Genomic DNA, 19,600 nt, shown 5'->3' with positions numbered 1-19,600 from the left:
TTAAGAGGTTTGGCAACATGGTGTCTGAGCACAAATGGACCGCATTTAGCAGAATGGAATCAAGCCACATCAGTTATTGCCAAATTTAACACGGCAATTTCATTTTTGACAAGAGAGCATTTGTGCAGATTCCTTAAAAAATGTTAAGGAATTAACTTCGTATTCTGAAAAAAATTTACTGACATTTGCACGACTGTTTGATGTAAAAAATTTAAGAGCCCAATTAAATTTGACAATAGCTGATGTAGCTTGGTTCCTTCCCGCTTCACGCGATCCAAATAGCACTTGCGATACTTTGGCCAGGAGGTGGTCCATTTGAGTTAGCAACAGTAACTTACGTTGAGGTATGAAATAGATAGCTAAGAGAAACACAATCCTATAACTTTTAGTAAAATCAGAGATGGACATTAGGGGCCTCCTCCTGGTCGAGTAAAATTGTTTCTCAAGTGAGGATTTCTCATTTTTCTCTTTAATTCTGTCGACTTGAAAATTTTGAAGGCAGTTACGCCTTGAGTCTGGAGGAAAATTAAGATACCTGCTTTTTTTAAAAGAGGGGTGGGGGAGAGGGGGAGGCGGAGAAAGAAAATATTTTACATCATGAATCCCCAGGAAATTTGAAGGGAGGTGTCAAATGGATCCAAACCAAATGTAATTAATGACAAAATATTTATTTCTTTTTGTTATCACAACAAAATATTCATTTTATTCGACAATATGTAGGTATAACAAACAAATGAAATCCTTTACAATAATTTAATTTTCATACGGTAGATGAGCATGGAGGGACTTCCAGATAATATAACTGCTGCATCTGTATTTGGTGTTATCATTGATTCCCTATAGAGGGCAGCACTTGTCAGCCTAGTCAAGCACTGAAGTGCAACTCTGTATTTCTGCCATTAAAAATGGTTCTCTTGCTGCATTCACTCGCTCTTTCTTCCTTCTCTCTTTTCCACGTCTCTGAGTTATAGCAAATGGCGACGAAAATGTTTAAATAACCGGCATGCTCCTTTTTATGGAGCAGCATGCCGGTTATTTAAACATTTTCGTCGCCATTTGCTATAACTCAGAGACGTGGAAAAGAGAGAAGGAAGAAAGAGCGAGTAAATGCAGCAAGAGAACCATTTTTAATGGCGGAAATACAGAGTTGCACTTCAGTGCTTGACTAGGCTGACAAGTGCTGCCCTCTATAGGGAATCAATGATAACACCAAATACAGATGCATATGGAGCTGTTTCATTGTACTTATGTAAATTTAAATTTTTGAAATAAACAAATCTTGAATCTTGAAAAAAACAACGCAGAAGCCCAAGAAAATTCTTTTTTTTCCTCCTTTTTTTAAATATTTTTCTATTTTAACTCAGTGTCCTTCAATAATTACACTTCAACCATCACAAGTCCATTCCCCATGTCAATACTCATTAGATTTATTTTCTCTCCTTTTGCGAGGCGCTTCTCACTACAGCAACACAAAAAAATCAGGAAACCGTTGCATAGAACAAAAGGCACGGTGCAGGGCATGAGGACCTAGGGTAAAAATTCATACCTCCGCTGCTCCTCTCGAACTCTTGTTCCAGAACGAATGAAGACTATAGCGGGCGGGAGCCCCGACCAGACCCTGCTCTAACAAGCTGAAGGGTTCATCCCCGCGCGGAGCCATGGACGGAGCACCACCAGTCACTCTAATTTTATGGGCCATAATCGCAAGTTCTCCAGGTCGGATTTTCTCGCTTATGACACCTCCATGAGTCGGAGGACAAAAACTTAGACCACTTCGTAGCCCTCTGAGGAACGGGGAGCCAATCGGGTGTAGCGTCCTTGCGAGATCTCCAAACTTAACGAGATTCGGGCAAAACGGCTATGTCATGTCCGTGACCCAAGGGGGGCCAAGCTCCAGCAACCATGACCTCCCCCTATTGGGATCGCGGGGATTGTCCGGCGAATCAAGGTCAAAAGGAGAGGAGGAAGACGAGGGAGCACTGCAAGATATGATGGCAATTAATCAAGGAAATCAAGAATAATTGGGCATCTTGTTGTTCAGGATTTGCGTGCGGAATGCTTCTTACTCAGGGGACACACAAATATAGTGCGTCTACTTCTTGTTGCACATCAAAGGAAGTCGGTTGCGTTCCTCTACTAGCTGTAATAACATACTCTGTAGCAAGTCTCTTCAAAGCAGTTTCAACTGGTGAACGCGATAGGGTGCAGCAGAACGGCTCGTAACGCAGCAGGCATTGCAAATCTGAGTTTGCGTGGCGGGATAAATCGTCATTCACAAAAGTGGGCAAGGCGGATGACGTCTCTGCTAAATTGTTCGATAAATCCTTCCCGACAACATTTTGCCTTTTACAAGCCCCTCGTTTTGCAATTAGATTCGTTGGAGTTTCAAATGGTCTTCCAATGGTTTTACCACTGGGCAGAGGTTCTACTGGAAGATTTGTTGGCGATCCCTTGGATTCTGTATTCTTGCAAGCCTTGGCGTTTACCACCCTCAACGATGGGTTTCCACAAAGAGACTCATCTTTAGTTTCCTCCCAGGCTTGGTACTTTTCATATATGTTGCGTACAGATAGAATTTTTTCTCTCCTTCCAGACTCGCCATATTGATTCGCATTTAACCTCCACAGGCTACATACGAAATCTGCTTTGTCGATTTTATTTTTGATGGACTGGAAATCGATCACTTCTAAGGAGAGACATTTTTCATTCAAATGGAACCATTTAGAACAATAATCACACTGCACTTATCCATTCTGCTTTTCCTTACTAAAATTTCTGTTACAGGCAACGCAAACGTGATAGAGAGCCTCCGAATAATACAACAGTGTCATCGAAACATATCTGCGATACTCATCAGCATTTAACCTGATTCCGAATTCATCACCTCTTTGCTTAAGGAAGCATTGCACAAAGAATAAAATGAAGAGACTGCAATTGTAATCATCACTTTTGGATTGCATTGCATGATCAATCATCAGTCTATTAAATCGCACACTGCTTTTCACTCCTGGCGTAATTTTGCATGCAAATGTTTGCCACTTGTTCCAAGTCTCTAACGACGGTTCTTCCTCTTGTGTATTCTACAGGCAGTGCTACAATTGTTTCAGATTCAGACACACCAAATTTAGCTGTAGAGGCAAACCTGTTTGCCAGAGATGTAAAAAGGGTGTGCACACTGAGACGGAATGTGACGTAGCCGGCTTTACGTGCACAAACTGGAGTGGTAAACCAGTCAACTGATCCAGACTGCCCATCTTGGCTTACTAACAGTAAGATTAACTACCTGATGGCTAAAACAAAGTATTCCGCTCAATGATGCCGATGCCACCCTAGAGTCCTGTAGAGCCCAGTATTTCTTCAATGCAAATACCAAAAAACGTTTCTTTGAGATAACGAAAGAAACTCCCTCGAATGAAATGAGTAGAAAAATAACCAAGCCTAAGACCTCTAACGCGAAAGAAATGTCCAAAAAGGCAGACAGAGTCACCTTAACACGGAAAGGTTCTGGCAGGAGCCCTTCTGTCCACCTACAGATCAAAGATCCGACTAAGGATAAATACATGGAGGCTGTGAGTTAAGAGATGTTTCCATCTAGCTGATTTTTAAGCTGAGGTTGCATTCAAAGAAAATGACAATGGATAATGAGCAGACATTGTTTCCGCAAGAACTCCTTTTGCCAGAATTTATTCCACAAAATTCTTTTAAGTTTGTATTATACAATAACTGCTTACGAAAAACCACTTTCTTGATCACTGTCTTCCATCGCTGATTCATCTTCACTGTCCTCATCGCTGCTTTCATCGGGATCATTCACTTCAAGTTCGCACTTTTCACATCGACATATGAACAGGTAATTCTCTCTGTGAAAAAAAAATAGATTAGTAAATCAAGGATATAGTTGCGTATAGGAACAATGTTAACTGGACTACATTTTGGTGAAAGGAATTACGATTTTACTTCAAAAACAACGTACATGTCATTAGTTTTCCTAAACAGATAAGTTCTTTTATAGATCAGCCAGAATTAGTAGTTACTTGTAACTGATGACAGGAAAAGAGGCCTTTGTGCATGGAGTCAAATTTACAAAGAGTGACTTCTAATGAGGTGAGTTGAATAATCAGGAATGTAGCTTACAAAACAAGCCACAATCATGCATTAAACTAGGGTTGCCATAGAATTTAGAAGATATATTCCTTGATTTCTCTGACGCATTTTAGTGACATTTCCGGACAACTGAAGATATGCCAGATGGTTGAAAAGACATAATTAGAAATAGTTTTCAGGTCAAATTTGTGGTTCAAAACGTCAAACCCATTCTAGAAAGCAAATAAATAAGGTTGACTTGACGATTTTTTCCAGGTTTTCCCAGTACTACCTGACTGTGGCAACCTTGTAGACCCATTGCGAAAAAAAGAAGCTCAACCTAGTGGTTGTTGTTCTAAAAAAGAAGAAAACAGCAATATCACTTACTTTAAAATTTTTTGCCGAAAGTAACGCCTCCTACTGGTAACACACTCATCCAAATAGCTTATGCATATTTCTTCGCCTGGTGAAATATTCTTCACTGCTTTTACAGTAATCATAAAATTATTGTGTAAAAAACAGGGTTCTGCGTTGGGAACACAGCTGTGATTGATGCTGCTTTCCAGGCTGTAGAGCGCAGATCCTTCATTATTTAAAAAACAACCAACATCTGCAAAATACCCAAAATGAAGGAAAAGATTACTTCTTCCTATAGCACAGAAGATTGAATAATTCCTTCCATGCTGCTCAGGATGCTCAGAAACATACGTTTTTCCATCGTTATTTAAGTATTTTTCCCACCAAAAAATGAGCCCTGAGGATACTTACTATTTTTATTTTGTATCCAGATTTACTTTTTTTAAATTGAGCCATTCTCTTCTGACATGACGTTTAAGTTTAGCAATGCTTTTCAGATTGTGAATTTTATTACGTAACTTGCAGTTGAACAATTTGAGGATCTTACCAGGATCCTCACTTTAAAAATTTTCGACATTGATATATTTTTTCATTCATTCATTGGCATTTGTGTTTGATATGATTGCTATTGTTGGCAGGATTTTTTAATAAATCAAAAACCAAAATTACAGGGAGAAAAAAGACTACACAATCTAAACAGCAATGCAATGCTCTTCCATCATTTCTGGAGGATGTTTTACATTTTACAAAAGTTTTTTCCTTATTTTTAAGAGAGTATCCATGGCTGAGGATTCCTTTCACAATGGATAAAACCTCTGTTTTGTTTTAACTGAAAGAGAAAATATGTATCATACGTTCATCCATTTGGGCGTAGGAGAGTTGAATCAGGTTGTCGATAGAGGCCTTCTCTTCAGGAGCCACTTGAATATTGGACACGTTCTTCACCCACTGACCAAAAGCTGTTGAGCCAACTCCTTGACCATTTGTTGCAATTAACGACAGGAGAGATAAGAATCCTTCCGGACTTAGCCACTAAAAAAATAAATACTTGGAGTTCAGACCCTACATAGAACGCTTAGACCAGACGGGCGAGCTAATTGAATTTTGATAAACTAGCTGCCTAACTATTTTTATGAACCATCAGGGATGCAAAAAGTTCTTAGCTTTTTACATTTTTCTTATTACATTTTTCATTAGCCTCCTCATTTATAAAACTCCTTTTTCCTCAAAAATTTCAAAAATATGACATTTTTATGACTCTGTACTTATAAATTGCCACAAATTTGCACAAAGAATAAAAAAAAAAAAAAAAAAAAAAAAAAAAACTGGGTAATTATAACTACGGTTTTGCATGAAAAAAAAACCTCCTTTGCCAGAACCTACCCATTTTAGCACACAACCTGCAAGGACCCATTCAGCTTTGCAGATTCCTACGATGTCCAACTTTTTTAAGGTGATTTATAACAGAGTTGCCACAGAATTTGGAGATGAAAGTTCCTGAAATTTTCCTGACACATTTTGGTAAAATCCCCTCGCAATTGAAGGTATGCGAGATGACCAAAAAGACAGTATTTGAAACATTTCACAGGCAAAATTTACTGTTTGGAGGACAAACCCTTTCCAGAAAGCAAATAATGACTTACCAATTTTTCCCAGACTTTATAGAATTCCCTAACACTTCCCAGTATTTCCCGACCGAGGTAACCCTGTTATAATTATTTTAGATCTTATTCCTTCAGCTTTCTTTCCTGCCTTCAATCAAGGGTTTACCAACTCTACCAGCATAAGACGCACAATTTCTAAACTTGGAGTACCCAGGAAATTTTTAAGCCATTTGTCAAACTCAGTTCAATTTGGACTGCTTGAGCGGTCTGTTGTAGCATTAGCTTCTCTGTCTAAAGAGAGCTAAATTATTCCATTGTACTATCTTCTTACGGCAAAATACAAGCTAAAAATAAGTTTAGTTAAAGAAAATTTCTGAGAGCTTCCAGGGTGATCTGAAAGTCTTGCATCACCAGCACCACTGTAACTTATGAGAGAATTGAGATAGAAACTAGATATTTTGTAAGTGCTCCTAGATAAAAACAATTCTTGGGATCCACCAAAATCTAAAGGGGATCACCTTGAAAAGAGGCAAGAGCCCTGGAGGGTTACAGCAGTGGAGTGTAACTTTTAGATCACCCTGTATGATTCAACCAGCTGTTGATAACTTCATACAGGCTACTGCCAACAACTGAATTTAAAATTACAAAGCAGAACTTTCTCGATTTCCAACGTTCCTTATATCATGACAGTACTGGCAGGATAGAAAAAGAGTCAATGAAAGTGAGAAACTACTATAAATTGGTCTGTTGTCCGCAACAGATACACTCAACTGAATACACTTTCCACAAGTAAATTTGCTCAAAAATCATGTTAGCCGGCAGTCAGGTTTGCCTGGAGAGAGACCTAACCAAAATAAACAAACAATCTCACGAACTGTTATGAATTATCCTTGCGCAAGATTTCAAGTCATTCAAAGCTTTTGTTTTTGCAAAATAAAGAAAGAAAAAGGAAACAAACCTTTAAAAACGATCAAATTCATACAAAAGAAAAAGTTAGTGAAATCGTTTGTTTACTTGGATTAGTTTTTCTGACTCCTGTCTGTGCAAACCTGGTCGGTGGTGACTGAGAAGAACTGCCCACAGACGCGGGAAACTTGAAACAGCGTATTAGGAACTGTGCAGATTGTGCACTAAGGAATGAATTTCAGACTTTTTTGAAGTGTCCAACATGATTTTTGTGTGATTTAACCTGTAAAGAGTATATTTATTTGGCTGTATCTCTTGCAAGCAACAAATTCATTGTAAGTCTTTACAAGTTAAACTCAAGTTGTGTTAAGGTCAATGATAAAGAAATAAATCAATGCCCAAGTTTCGAAAACTTACCTGCTTTGAAAGATCAGATGGAAAAGCTTCGACTAATAGCTGACGGATTTCCTCCAAAACTGCCATGTATTCCTCTCCAAGAAGTTTAATGATCAACTGTTCATTTTCATTGACACTCCTTTGGCAAAACTTGTAGAAAAACAGAAAAACTAGATTAGTAAATGTTGCAAGAGGTGATAAGAAATTGTAGACATCCTTCAAAAAACTCCTTAGAAAGAAAATTGGAAATGAAGACTGCATTACAGGTATAAATCTTCTTTCTCCAAGAATTTGTTACATAAAATATTATAGAGATTACCATGGAAAGCAGTAGGAATTTATCTTCTATAATTAAGTATACCTCACTTCGATGGAAAATAAAAATGGTAAATTATTCCCTTGATCTAAAATTTCGAAACTAATTTGATGCAAGCTCTATAAGGGATGATCACAAAGATAAAATAGAATTCCTTCTCAGCTACTTGATTCACTTGTTGACTGATAAATCATGATGGATATTAAACTGGTTATTTCTTTAAAAAAAAATGGGAATATACATTACGTGCATATTTTAGCCCACAGAGCACGAACTTCAATAAACTAGAGATGATTCCAGGGTGCTTCATCATTCTAATTTTTTGCTTTCCACTACCTTTTTCTACCTTTTTCCTTACTACTCCAAAAATTTCATTTTCAGAGGTTTTCTAAAATTAATATTTTCTCCTTTGTTGTCTTCTTCTTGCTTCTTACGCAAGTGCTCACACACATTTTTTACTCTGACAGCGACGGAATTTTTTTCTCTGACTTGAGAATAAATAATTTTTTCAACATTTAAAATCGATTATTTTCTTAGTGTTCTGGATGATCTTCAATATTCAGCGATGAATACATAATGAGAGCTTTAGTACTCGTTCACGAAGAATGAGGTTAATTTTGGTGTAGAGCAGTGAAAAAGAACTTTGAAGTCAGAAAGTGAAATGTATGAATAGTTAAGAGATAAACAAGAATGAGCTGAAACATAATAAATCTCTGGCAGCAAGCCACCTACTCCTCCAATCAGAGCAGCTCTCAGGCAACAGCTCACACCAGCTCACCCGTGCTCACTCCGCGCCTGTCAGCCACACAGAACACACCTCTTATCTGCTTGCAATCATCGTGCAGCCGGCCAGCTTGCCCTTTCCAATGGTCCTTCTTAGGGCCATCGGAGCACTACTCATGGTCTTGGACCATAAATCAAACAGCAGAAACTTGAAACAGTAGACTACAGTGAAGAATAGCATACCTCTTCTTGAGGTGATTCTATGTGATTTAGAGACAAGATCCACCACCACGTTGCGCTGCTATGCGGTTTACGTCTTCGAGAGGCAATAATTACCAATAAGTACAAATTAATGCAAGAAACTTATCCATAACGTGTAGCAGCATTAATACTGAGTAGAGTGACATCAGATTTGACAATGAAAATTCATATTTGAAACTATGATAATGGACGTCACACATTGACTCAATGTGTAAGAGAGAGTCTTCATGGCACCATCTTTCTCTTACACATTGAGTCAACAGGCTACGTCCATTATCGTAGTTTCAGGTATAAATTTACAATGAATCTTAACAAATTTGATGTCATTCTACTCAGTATTAATGCTGCTACACCTTATGGATCAGTTTTTTGCATTATCTTGTACATTACGATAATTATAGCTTATTACAAATGTAAACCGTGAGGCAGCGCAGCATGGTGGTGGATCTTGTCCCTCCGTCACATAGAATCATTTTAACGTTCATCTTGAAAATTGCATGTAACCTTTTAAGGGAAAATTTGTAGATTTTCTGTACTTCCATACGGAAGTTTGAAAATTGATGCTTTTACAACGTATCCATTTTTTTCTGCACAGTAGACACCCGGAATTCTTGAATAATGTTGAACAAAAATGATCAAAGATCTACCTGCGAAAATACATCCACTACAGCTTGCTTGTTCTCAGCTTGCTCTATCAGTGCTATTATCCGTGCAATCATCATTATGTTAGCTGTTTCAGGGGGATAGTGTATACTCCTGGTACAAAAAAAAATAAGTTATAATAAGACAGTACAAATTATAGATACTTAGCAGATCAATAAAATTAGGGCAAAAGTTTTTGGCAGAAAAAATATTGAGTCACACAGGTATGGTATGTACCATGGAGTCTCTACTTGATTGATTGTCGAGGGTCGGGTAATTTTATCTCACTTGAGAAAACTTTTATGTGATGCTGTTCCTACTTCAAGTCGGAGTTTTCAGGAGGAAAGCCAACTCATCGAAAAGTTGCCAAAACATGTTCAATTGTAACAGACGACAAGACAAGATCTGCACAGGAAGAAAAAGTCATATGTTTCCTCTTTAAAATATTACATAGAAAAATAATCATACAGATGGAAGTTTGGAAATCTAACCCTAAAATAAGTAGTAATAAGCATTCTTAACACAAATCAAAGGGAATTAAAATATACAAATGATGTCATTTGTATTTTTGCTAATCGAGTTATGTTAATTGTAAACCCTCATCTTGTTTAAGAATTGATTTCCAGAATCCCTGTTGTGAGATTCATTATCCTAGTAAAATTTTGCATTAGTAACATCTTACATGGTGTTTTAATTTATATCTTGTCTAGGTAGTGTCCTATTCTGTAATTCTGTGTCTTTGACCAATCCTCTCAATACGAAAGTTATGTGCTCCGAAACTGAGAGCCTATTCTTCAATTAAAGGTTGAATTATTTGAGATTGGGTTCAGCATCAGAGAATTCATTGCAGGTCAGTTTAACCGGCCCTAGAATAACCTTTCATAATATTATTTTGGTAGCTGTGATAAAAAAGGCCGCCTTATAAAGTTCTTGGGGAAAGTATAAAACAAAGACGGAAAAATTAAATATAACCTAAAGATTACAAACTATGACTTACTTCCACAGATCACAAAGCCGTGCCAGAGGATGATCAGCACTATGGCACACCATTCGATGGTACCTACTGTAAGCAGTTTCTTGACACTGATTGCTGCAATAAAGAACCTGAAAGGCAAATATCAAAATATTGTACGGTGATTTCTTGGTAAGAAGTGGAAAATAAGTTTCGGTGGAAAAGAACTCAGAGTGTCGCTTTGTAAGTGAAGGAAAAATCAATGGCAAAATCCTAGTATTCATAAAATCTCCATAAGAAACAGTACATAATTAGAATGGTTTGCAGCTCCAAAAATTTAGTGAAAACTTTATTCAAGACTGATGTGCATGAATTAATGTAAGTTTGGCAGATGCTTCTCAGCTATTTGCGCCTCTCATCATCAGCTTGTTATCTACAAATATTTCATAAAAAAAATGTGAGTTGCCTAATAGACAGCAAGATACTTCATTGTCGGTAAAAAATTATTTATCTAAGTTACAGAATAATGTTTGTAAGAGGAGTAAAGAAAAAAAAAACTCACTCCACAGAAGAGGCAGGCAGTTTGCGATGACTTATCCGTTTCACAGCATTTCATGTGAGGTAAAGATATGCTCAAGTTATTAGTGAGTCTCCGCACATTTTCTTCTGCAGTTTCAAGAGGCCTGTGACAATAACAATAAAATAACGATTGTGATTAAAATTGATTAATTCTGTTGCTAATCCATTACCTCTGACAATATTTGTATCAAGCACAGCATTCAAAATACTGAAAAAATTATCGACGCTTGGCAAAAACTTAGAAATTTAGGAACATTCAAAACCACTGCACATTTTTGCAAACATGCAACCGTAATAATTTTTAGTGAAAAACAGGACAGCTTTAGACTATTAGGCACATTGCATATTTTTCTCTCTTCATTATCCATGAGTCCACGCAAAATAAGTTTTGAAATTTTAAGGAGACTGCAACAGAGGATCCGCCATTTTGATTCTTGCTTTTACTTTCAATGCTGAACTGACGTCTAACCATCTTCTGTTGTAGTCTAAACATACCTAAGTAAACTTATTTGGCATGGACTCTTCTCTGAAGTAAAACTACTGGGTCATCACTTCATCAGAAAACTCTAAATTATCAGCAGACGTTCACTTTGGTTTTTTATTGATAGGACTTATTAAGCGTATTTATTAAAAAAAAAAAAAACCCCTTATCACCAGAAAAATTTGACTATTCCGCTGCTAAAATGCTGTATCCTTGCGAATTTATCCTTGCGGTGGTTTCTTCATTTCTGGATACGAAGGGTCAATTCAGATTTAAAAAAAAGGAGAATTCTTTAACTTATTAATCAGAATGGCAACAGTCATTACCGGAGACAGTGATCACAAGCTAAGTATTTGTAAGCAGCATTCCACAAAAACTGACAAGAAACAACTGGTTCTTCTTCCAGTATGATATCTCCTTCGTTGAAAGTTTTCAAAGCAAACAGTGCCTTTCCCTGCAAGAGAAAGGTTGAGATTAATGGCTTTTAATCAGTAAAAAAAATTCACAGACAATGTTGAGGCAAGGCAGCAGGAAACCAGTTTAATATGGCAAAACTGTTAGCAGTTGTCTGAACATAGCTACTTACCCAATCATATGGCCGTGTAACAGAAGAGAGTCACAATAGCATTTCTGTATGAGCTACAGGTAGCACATGCTCTCAAGTGTCTCTATGCTCATTCCAGACTGTACTTACCACTGTGCTTACCGCTTAACACAGCAGCATATGGCTCCATTCCGTTTTAGTTTAGTCCTGTCCACAAGACAAACACATGATTATGAAAATCAGCCTACTGCCCATAAAGAGTGATTTCTGTTACTTTCAATGTTAAGGTGATTCGATGGACGCCATATTTTATGTCAGAACGGAATGCGATATATCACATCAATTGGTTCCATTTTTTCAGCTCCTCGTCATTATTCTCCAATTTTGAGATCGCAATTCTGTTGTCAAGAGACTAAAGCACTCACTTACCAATTTTAACAAAGAAATTCAACAAAGTAAAGGCGTGGTTTTTTCAGAGAGAAAATATCGCATTCCAGTGCAGGTTCGATATTGGATCGAAAGCGATGTTTTCTCTCTGAAAAAGCCACGCCTTTATTACGTTGAATTTCTTTGTTAAAATTGGTAAGGGAGTGCTTTAGTCTCCTGACAACAGAATTGCGATCTCAAAATTGGAGAAAAATGACTAGTAGCTGAAATAGTGGAGCCAATGGATGCGACATATCGCATGCCGTTCTGACACAAAATATGGCGTCCATCGAATCACCTTAAATTCGTTGCTATGCTTCCGACAAATTCATTTTTGTGGCTGAACTTGGTAAACGTTCATCTTCCTTGGATGAGTGGATATAAGGAACTGAAATCCCACATGGCAAGGATATATCTAGAAATTGATAAGAGGCGGAAGAGTGAAATGCTGTATTACCTTTGACGGGGTAATTCTTATTTCATAGTCGGAATTCATGGCTGAAGAGGACGGCTGGACAGAATCAGTCAAACAGATTGAGGCAGGATGCGATTGAAGCAGCTATGCGGATTTGAAACAGACAAAACCGTCTAGGACGTGGGGAGTTGGGGACAAACCAATCGGAGGAATTCACATTGAATCTGTCAGACAAACAGGATGATATGTAAGAGTTACTTGGAAGAGATCAAGAAGACTCACAATATTATTGAAAGAACCTTATTATCACGTGGAGTGGTTGCCTGTCTTCTCCCTCGTGCGTGCACGAAATTTCCAATATTTCCAAATTTACAAATTTCCTAACCTTTCATTCCTCGTCGGTTGGCGCTTCATTTTTGGAATTTGGGATCAGGGATCAGGGAGATTTTTCCAAGAATTTTCAGATTTTGGAATTATGAAATGGAACGAACGTAAACAAACTAGCGTGATTTTGTTGGATTTTGTGGATTTGCTGTGATAATCAGTTTTAAAACATCAATTAGTTATAATTTTCCGTGCTTTTCAGTTGTGTTGGTCTAATGTTTCCTCAGGTCTAATTAAATGAAAGTTCTATATTTTTATCTCTTCTATAATGATGATATTCGAGAAATTATCCAAGTCAGTAACGATGAAGTATCCAGGGTTCTATTGTACGAATCCCACAAATCTAATGTATCTGATACCAAAACTCATAACATTTCAAACGGTCAAACAGAAAACACTCTCAATAAGGACGTGTGTGAACCAAATTTATCATGCGGCGATTGTAGGAGCACTAATGATGTAAAAGGAACAAGCAGAAAATTTTCAGAATGTATCAGCACCACTGTCAAAGTTTTCAAGATTAGAAACACGATTACAATGGATCTTTACCAGCTATCATATTTTCATTATTTATTAGGTCAGTCATTTTGTTACCGTCATAGTACCATAGAAAATTTTGGAAAAGACATCAAGCTGAGGAATCATGCTCCTCTACTCAAAGTTAAAATAAAATTGCTGATCAGCTCACCTTCGTACCATGTTTTGGATTATCTATGGTAAGCATTGACGTAAAATTAGTATCAATAAAGCTATTTTGCTCATGAATTTCAGATCCAAAAATGTCCCTCTTACTGGAGTCATCCAATAATCCTCAAGTATCTATTTAATTCAATCTCTTTAATTGCCTGATGTATACATCTTATGCGACCTAAAATGCCAAATATGGTTGAAACATGGCTTTGTTCGGAGATTTACAGTTTCCAATGTTTAAGTACTATTTCAAGGCACTTTTCTGATGCATGCCTTGCTAGAGTCCGTGCCAATTAAATTTACACACTTTAAGACTGCAACAGAAAATCTGCCATCTTGATGCTTGCATTTTCTTTCCTCAAAAAAATGATGTCAAACGATCTTCTCTCGTAGTCAAAAAGTGCATAGTCTCATTTGGCGTGGACTCTACATGAGGAGTACAATCAGTGGCTGCCTCTAAAATCTTCAAGTAATGTTACCATCAGTTTTTGAAATCACGAAAGTGACATGACAACTTCAAATTCTACTCACTGATTGCTGGTTGTCACTCTTTTGACAGGAAATATTTTCATATACCAAAAGTGACCTGAAATATATTTCTGCACGGTGACTGAAGGGGCCATCTACAAACAGATCCTAAGAAAAGTGAAAAAATCAAGCCTAATTCACACTATCAAACTTTTCATCCAACTCTTGGATGGAACTTGTCAAATGAAAAGTTGGATAGTTTGATACTGATGAGAGAACCACAATTTGATGAAAAATTGAATGGAAACTTGAATGAAAAGTTGGAACGAAATCTTCCGACGGACATGAGCCGAAGCTGTATCTTCGAAAAGTGCAGGCTGATGACGATATCAGACAGCAATGGTCATTGAATCAAATTCTTTTGCGTCGAACTTTCCATCCAGCTTTTCGTTCAATCATGTCAGGTGAAAAATTTGATTGTGTGAATTGGGCTTTTGAAATCCATGGAGTCCTGGTGTGACGTTCTCTGAGGCCTCACTCTTGGAATCACAAATTAAAAATGAAGTTCAACACACCACTTGAAATCATATGAGTCTATCCATTGTACAATTGATTAGAGATTCTCATTCACATGCTGAAAAATTCTCATTCTTTCGGTTTTCAAACAGGTATAATATGTCGATATTTTCAACTTTCATTGGCAATCAACTCGGGAATTATTTTTTTTTTTTTTTTTTTGCCCCCAACACAACATTTTGTATCTCCATTGAATTTTTCTTTATTTTGATCTGTTGAATTTAGGTGCCAACGTCTGGAAAGATTGTGCTACGAGCGGCAAGAGTTAGAGACAGCCATGGCCTGGCTCTCCACCTTAGGCGGTGCATTTTCTGCTTTGGGTGACAAGCAAGAGCAATGTGTAAGTAGTCAGTGAACTATATCATTATTGGAGCTCATTTTTAGGTGGACGCATGTTTGTTTTAAAACACAACTTCTTCCCTGGTCTCAGTTTCCACTCTTCATTCACCAAGCATTCAGATTTTCATCCTTCAATATCAAAGATCTTGAAGTTATCTGCAATTTGGATCTCTTTTCACTGTTGTATCATCTCTCTATGGTGCTTATCCTCTTTGCAATGAGTTTTTAAGATGGTTTCTGTCACTGTGCCTGAAGAACCACAGGAAGAGGCAGCCCGTGCGTGGGTCACGAAAGATGCAAGCTCAGGGTCAGTCTTTAAATTCTTGGATGATAAGCTTTTTCTCATTAAAGATAAGATCACAAAAAACCAAGAGATGGTCTGTCTTTATCGTCATTATGTCTGGTACTTTTTATTTATTTACAAGAAAAAAATACTTAAAAAATGTGCCCCGAACTGCATGTAACTGTGTTCGCAAAATAATGTGGGCCCAGCACCATTTCACTACCTTATTTATTTATTTATTTATTTATTTATTACATTTTCCTGTGAGCATTAGCCCCTTATCATTTTTACAGTACGAGTTTTATAGAATCTGGCAACCAAACAAAAAAGAACAAGCAATTTACGATGATATATGTTAATAACAAAGTAGAATCCAAAATAAAATCTCTTAACTAAAAACTGAACGCAAATTGTCTCAAAATCTATTAGAAGTATGGCCAAAGACCAGATGTGGTGCTCTAAGTGTTGGTGGCTCTAAGAAGAGCCGTTGAAAAGGGCAAGCCGGCCGGCTGCGAGATGTCCGCTGAGATGGATGATGTGGCCCGTGTGGCTGACGGGAGCGGAGTGTCAAGAGGTGGTGAGGTCACGACATATATAGCCGTGGTTGAGGCTGCGGCGGCCAATCAGGAGCGAGCATGGGCTGCGTCGCCAGAGGTGAGCGGTGATTGGCCGCCACAGTACTTCCCTGCGGTTGAGACGGAGTCTCTGTGGGTGGTTGGAGAAGTGAGTGATGAAATTGGGTGTTGGAGTGAAAACAGGTTTGGAAAATGTGTGTAAAGTGGTTGGAAGGTTGAAGATTGAGTGAGAGATGATGGGAAGTTTGAGGATTTGATTGAGTGATGATGTGGGTTGAGAGATGGTTGATTGAGTGAGTTGAGGATTGATTGAGTGAGTTGAGGGTTGATCGATTAGTGAGAATCAAGAGGTGCATGTCAGCGTGCCGGGGAGCGCCATTCGACCCGGGTGACACACGGTTGAAGAATTGTGACCATCATCTTTCCGGGCAAAGAGGTTGATGCTCGGGACAACAAGTTGGGAACGTGCTGTGTTCTGCGGCAACTTGCTGGAGCGTGTTGATTTGCGCGACGGAGAGAGATGGATACGATGCGGTGATGATGCTGGAAGCTTTCAATGTTCATGCTAAGATGATCAAATATGACTGTTCCAGTGAGAGATTTGAGTTTGAGTGCTTGAGTACAGTTGACTTGTGAGAAGGTTGAGCGTGTTCTTGAGTTGAGGATCCATGAAAGAAGTGAATCAGAAGGCTGAGCGTGTTCACTCACGGCGGGAGTCACCAATATGGCCAAAGACCAGATGTGGTGCTCTAAGTGTTGGTGGCTCTAAGAAGAGCCGTTGAAAAGGGCAAGCCGGCCGGCTGCGAGATGTCCGCTGAGATGGATGATGTGGCCCGTGTGGCTGACGGGAGCGGAGTGTCAAGAGGTGGTGAGGTCACGACATATATAGCCGTGGTTGAGGCTGCGGCGGCCAATCAGGAGCGAGCATGGGCTGCGTCGCCAGAGGTGAGCGGTGATTGGCCGCCACAGAAGTAAATAAATAAATAAAAACAAAAACACCAGTACCAAAACCCAGAATCAGAATCACAACTCTTCATTCCACTAAAGTTTATCTGAGAAACCCTTTACACTGGGATATGATCATCTCACCGATATCAACTCCTATTGCATTGACGGCAGAGCTTGATGCGGAGATCACCACCACCTAATGATTTTAAAAGTCAGGTTTTCGGACTCTAACTACTGATAATTCAAATGTTTACTTTTTGTTCCAGGCTGTGATTGCTGGAAAAATATCTGTGCAGCAGTTGAGGAACGCTATGAGGTTAGGTGATCCTCTTACTGTTGCACGCTGCAAGCTCTATTTCTCCTTATCGCTTATCCAGCAGAGAAAATTCAGACCAGCCAAACATATCATCAAGGAACAATATCAGCTAGCGATTGCAAATGCAGAAAAAGACTTCAAACTAGTTCGGATGTGCCTTGGAATTTGGTCCAAGCTCAAATATGAAAAGAAACACAAGAAGAGTAAAATCAGCTAGTAATTCGGCCTGAGAGAATATAAAATTCCTCGTCGCCATTAGTTGTCATTCTAAAATTCTATTTTGAACCAAACTAGTGTGGAGAACAGTGAAATTATTTTTGGGTTGTTGTCTGCATATTGAAAGTGGTCTTATTAATTTATTTTTTATTTTTTAAGTGGAAAAATTAAGCCCAATTCACACTATCAAACTTTTTTAATCCCTCACTCCGTAATTTTTGGAGAACAGCTGTGAACGTTTTTCAAACAGATTTGAATGGAAATTTTTGAGAACATTTCATCCGCTTCAAATTAATGTCGGCAAAGTCAAAGTAAAATTTATCAGCATGTAAATAGACTCTGAAATACTTTGCACCTAAATTTACTGGCGTATGAAGAAAGTTTGTGATAAGTTGTTAGTTTCGTTGTGATAATTTTTTATTTTCATTTTTCATTTTAGCTCAATTAGAATTGAAAAGCTTATTTAAAAAATTTTTAATTTGAATAATTAATTTGCGAAGAGGTAAACTCATACATTAAAAGGCTTTAATGTTAATTCTGTTCATTGAGACAGCTTTTTAATGTGTCATTGGCATTTTTAATTTTTTTTAAATGTATGCATCCACTTTTCACAACCATTGAAAAGTGAAGCACGCCGTATAATTTTTCCAAGGATTCATTGTCAGTAGAATTGACCACTAATGAGTCGAAAATTTGAAACTTAGTTTTCCAATTCTTTTTCATAAAATATCAAATTTTGCAGCCATATTGAAAAGTATTCTTCTCATCGACTGGTTTCTTGCAGTTGGATTGCATCTGCGTTTGGTCTCCTCAGTCTTGTGAAGATTGTCAATTGCGTTTTTTTTTGTTAAAAGGTTGTTGATAACTTTAATTAAATAAATCAAAAAACACTTCATTCCATGATTTTTTCTTCTATTTTCATTGAAATCTGTCCCTTAACATTACTTTACCAGGATTTATAGTAGACAACCACACTATTTGAACATTTTATATTGTACATTTACTGCATCACACGAATCCTTTTTACAAGAACAGTTACTACTGCTTTTTAACATTTCGACGGTGTACCTAAGTCGGCAATTACACAACTCGGTTTGCGACGTCGCGGACTTCTTGTCATACTTTATTTTTTAAATGGAAAAATACTCAACAGCAACTCTTTAAAACTGTCATGATTTTTCTTCTCAATGCGAAGAAAATTCTGCAAAAATTTCAAGAAATAATGTCAATGTGTTCTCCCTCAAAAAAATGACGCAGAGGCGGAGATTTTTAGACACCGCAAACGAGTTATGTGATTGCCGACTTTCACCGTCGATTTTTCTGTTTTTAATGCATAAAATGTATTTTGTTAATATGTAGGTACATATTTTCGATTTCCACTACCAAATAATTTCCTTCAGAGAACATCAAATTGCAGAATTTAACCCCAATTCAAACGGTCAAACTTCTCAATGTGCAATAGCGCATGGAAAGTTGAATGCAAAAAAACTTGATGCTACTATCGCTGCCGTGTAATATCGGCATTTGGGTATTTCTGTCAGCTTTCGGTTCGTGAAGATACAGCTTTGGCCAATATCGGTAGGAAGATTTCGTTCCAACTTTTAGTTCAACTTTTCATCTGTTTGTTGTGTTCTTGTTTCAGTATCACACAATCTAACTTTTCATGACAAAAGTGGAAGAAAATTCGAACGATAATTCGTTAGACCAATTTTTCAAGTTCAGCCTCCAGTCGAATCTAAAATGTGCCTGGTAACAATTTTATGTCCGATTATATCAAAGGTAATCAGAAACTGAAGGCAAATTTTAAGATCTCTGATTATATTCCATTACTTAAAGAAGAAATGTTATTCCAAATAGCTCTCTGAAATGTTTCATGAATATTATTGAATGATGTAGGAAGAAAATTTACAGAAAATTTCCGGAAAAAGGGTTAGTTCTCTTTCTCTACCAAAAAAAAAAAGAAAATAAAATAAAATAAACGCGAGCAGACATTTGCAATGTCACAATTGGTTCGTATTTTTCAACTTTCTGAATCAATCATCAAGTGAAAATTGTTGAAAGCTGGCCACTTCCTTTTCCCAGTCAAATGTAAGCATGGAAACAAAATTTATATGGGCAAG

General features: G+C 37.6%; 2 protein-coding genes across 2 annotated transcripts; one reads left to right on the top strand and one right to left on the bottom strand.

Annotated features, from left to right (window-relative positions):
* Positions 1–649: 649 nt before the first annotated feature.
* Smyd5 (SET and MYND domain containing, class 5) lies at positions 650–13,046 on the bottom strand. Its single transcript, XM_019053763.2, has 9 exons — positions 12,728–13,046; positions 11,627–11,754; positions 10,803–10,923; positions 10,286–10,392; positions 9,294–9,402; positions 7,368–7,496; positions 5,295–5,472; positions 4,471–4,693; positions 650–3,860 (listed from the first exon to the last, which is right to left on the bottom strand). Exons 1-9 carry the CDS (start codon positions 12,764–12,766, stop codon positions 3,728–3,730), a joined length of 1,167 nt encoding a protein of 388 aa, XP_018909308.2. The 5' UTR covers positions 12,767–13,046; the 3' UTR covers positions 650–3,727.
* A 122-nt stretch (positions 13,047–13,168) lies between these two features.
* Positions 13,169–18,375, top strand: LOC109038640 (uncharacterized). The gene is made up of 3 exons (XM_019053764.2): positions 13,169–13,785; positions 15,029–15,143; positions 17,215–18,375. The coding sequence occupies exons 1-3, from the start codon at positions 13,307–13,309 to the stop codon at positions 17,479–17,481; spliced, it is 861 nt and encodes a 286-aa protein (XP_018909309.2). The 5' UTR covers positions 13,169–13,306; the 3' UTR covers positions 17,482–18,375.
* Positions 18,376–19,600: the final 1,225 nt, after the last annotated feature.

The sequence above is a fragment of the Bemisia tabaci genome, chromosome 6, assembly GCF_918797505.1.
Source record: "Bemisia tabaci chromosome 6, PGI_BMITA_v3".
NCBI lineage: Eukaryota > Metazoa > Arthropoda > Insecta > Hemiptera > Aleyrodidae > Bemisia > Bemisia tabaci.
The sequence above is the reverse complement of the archived record's forward strand: the minus strand, read 5'-3'. Positions and strand labels throughout refer to the sequence as shown.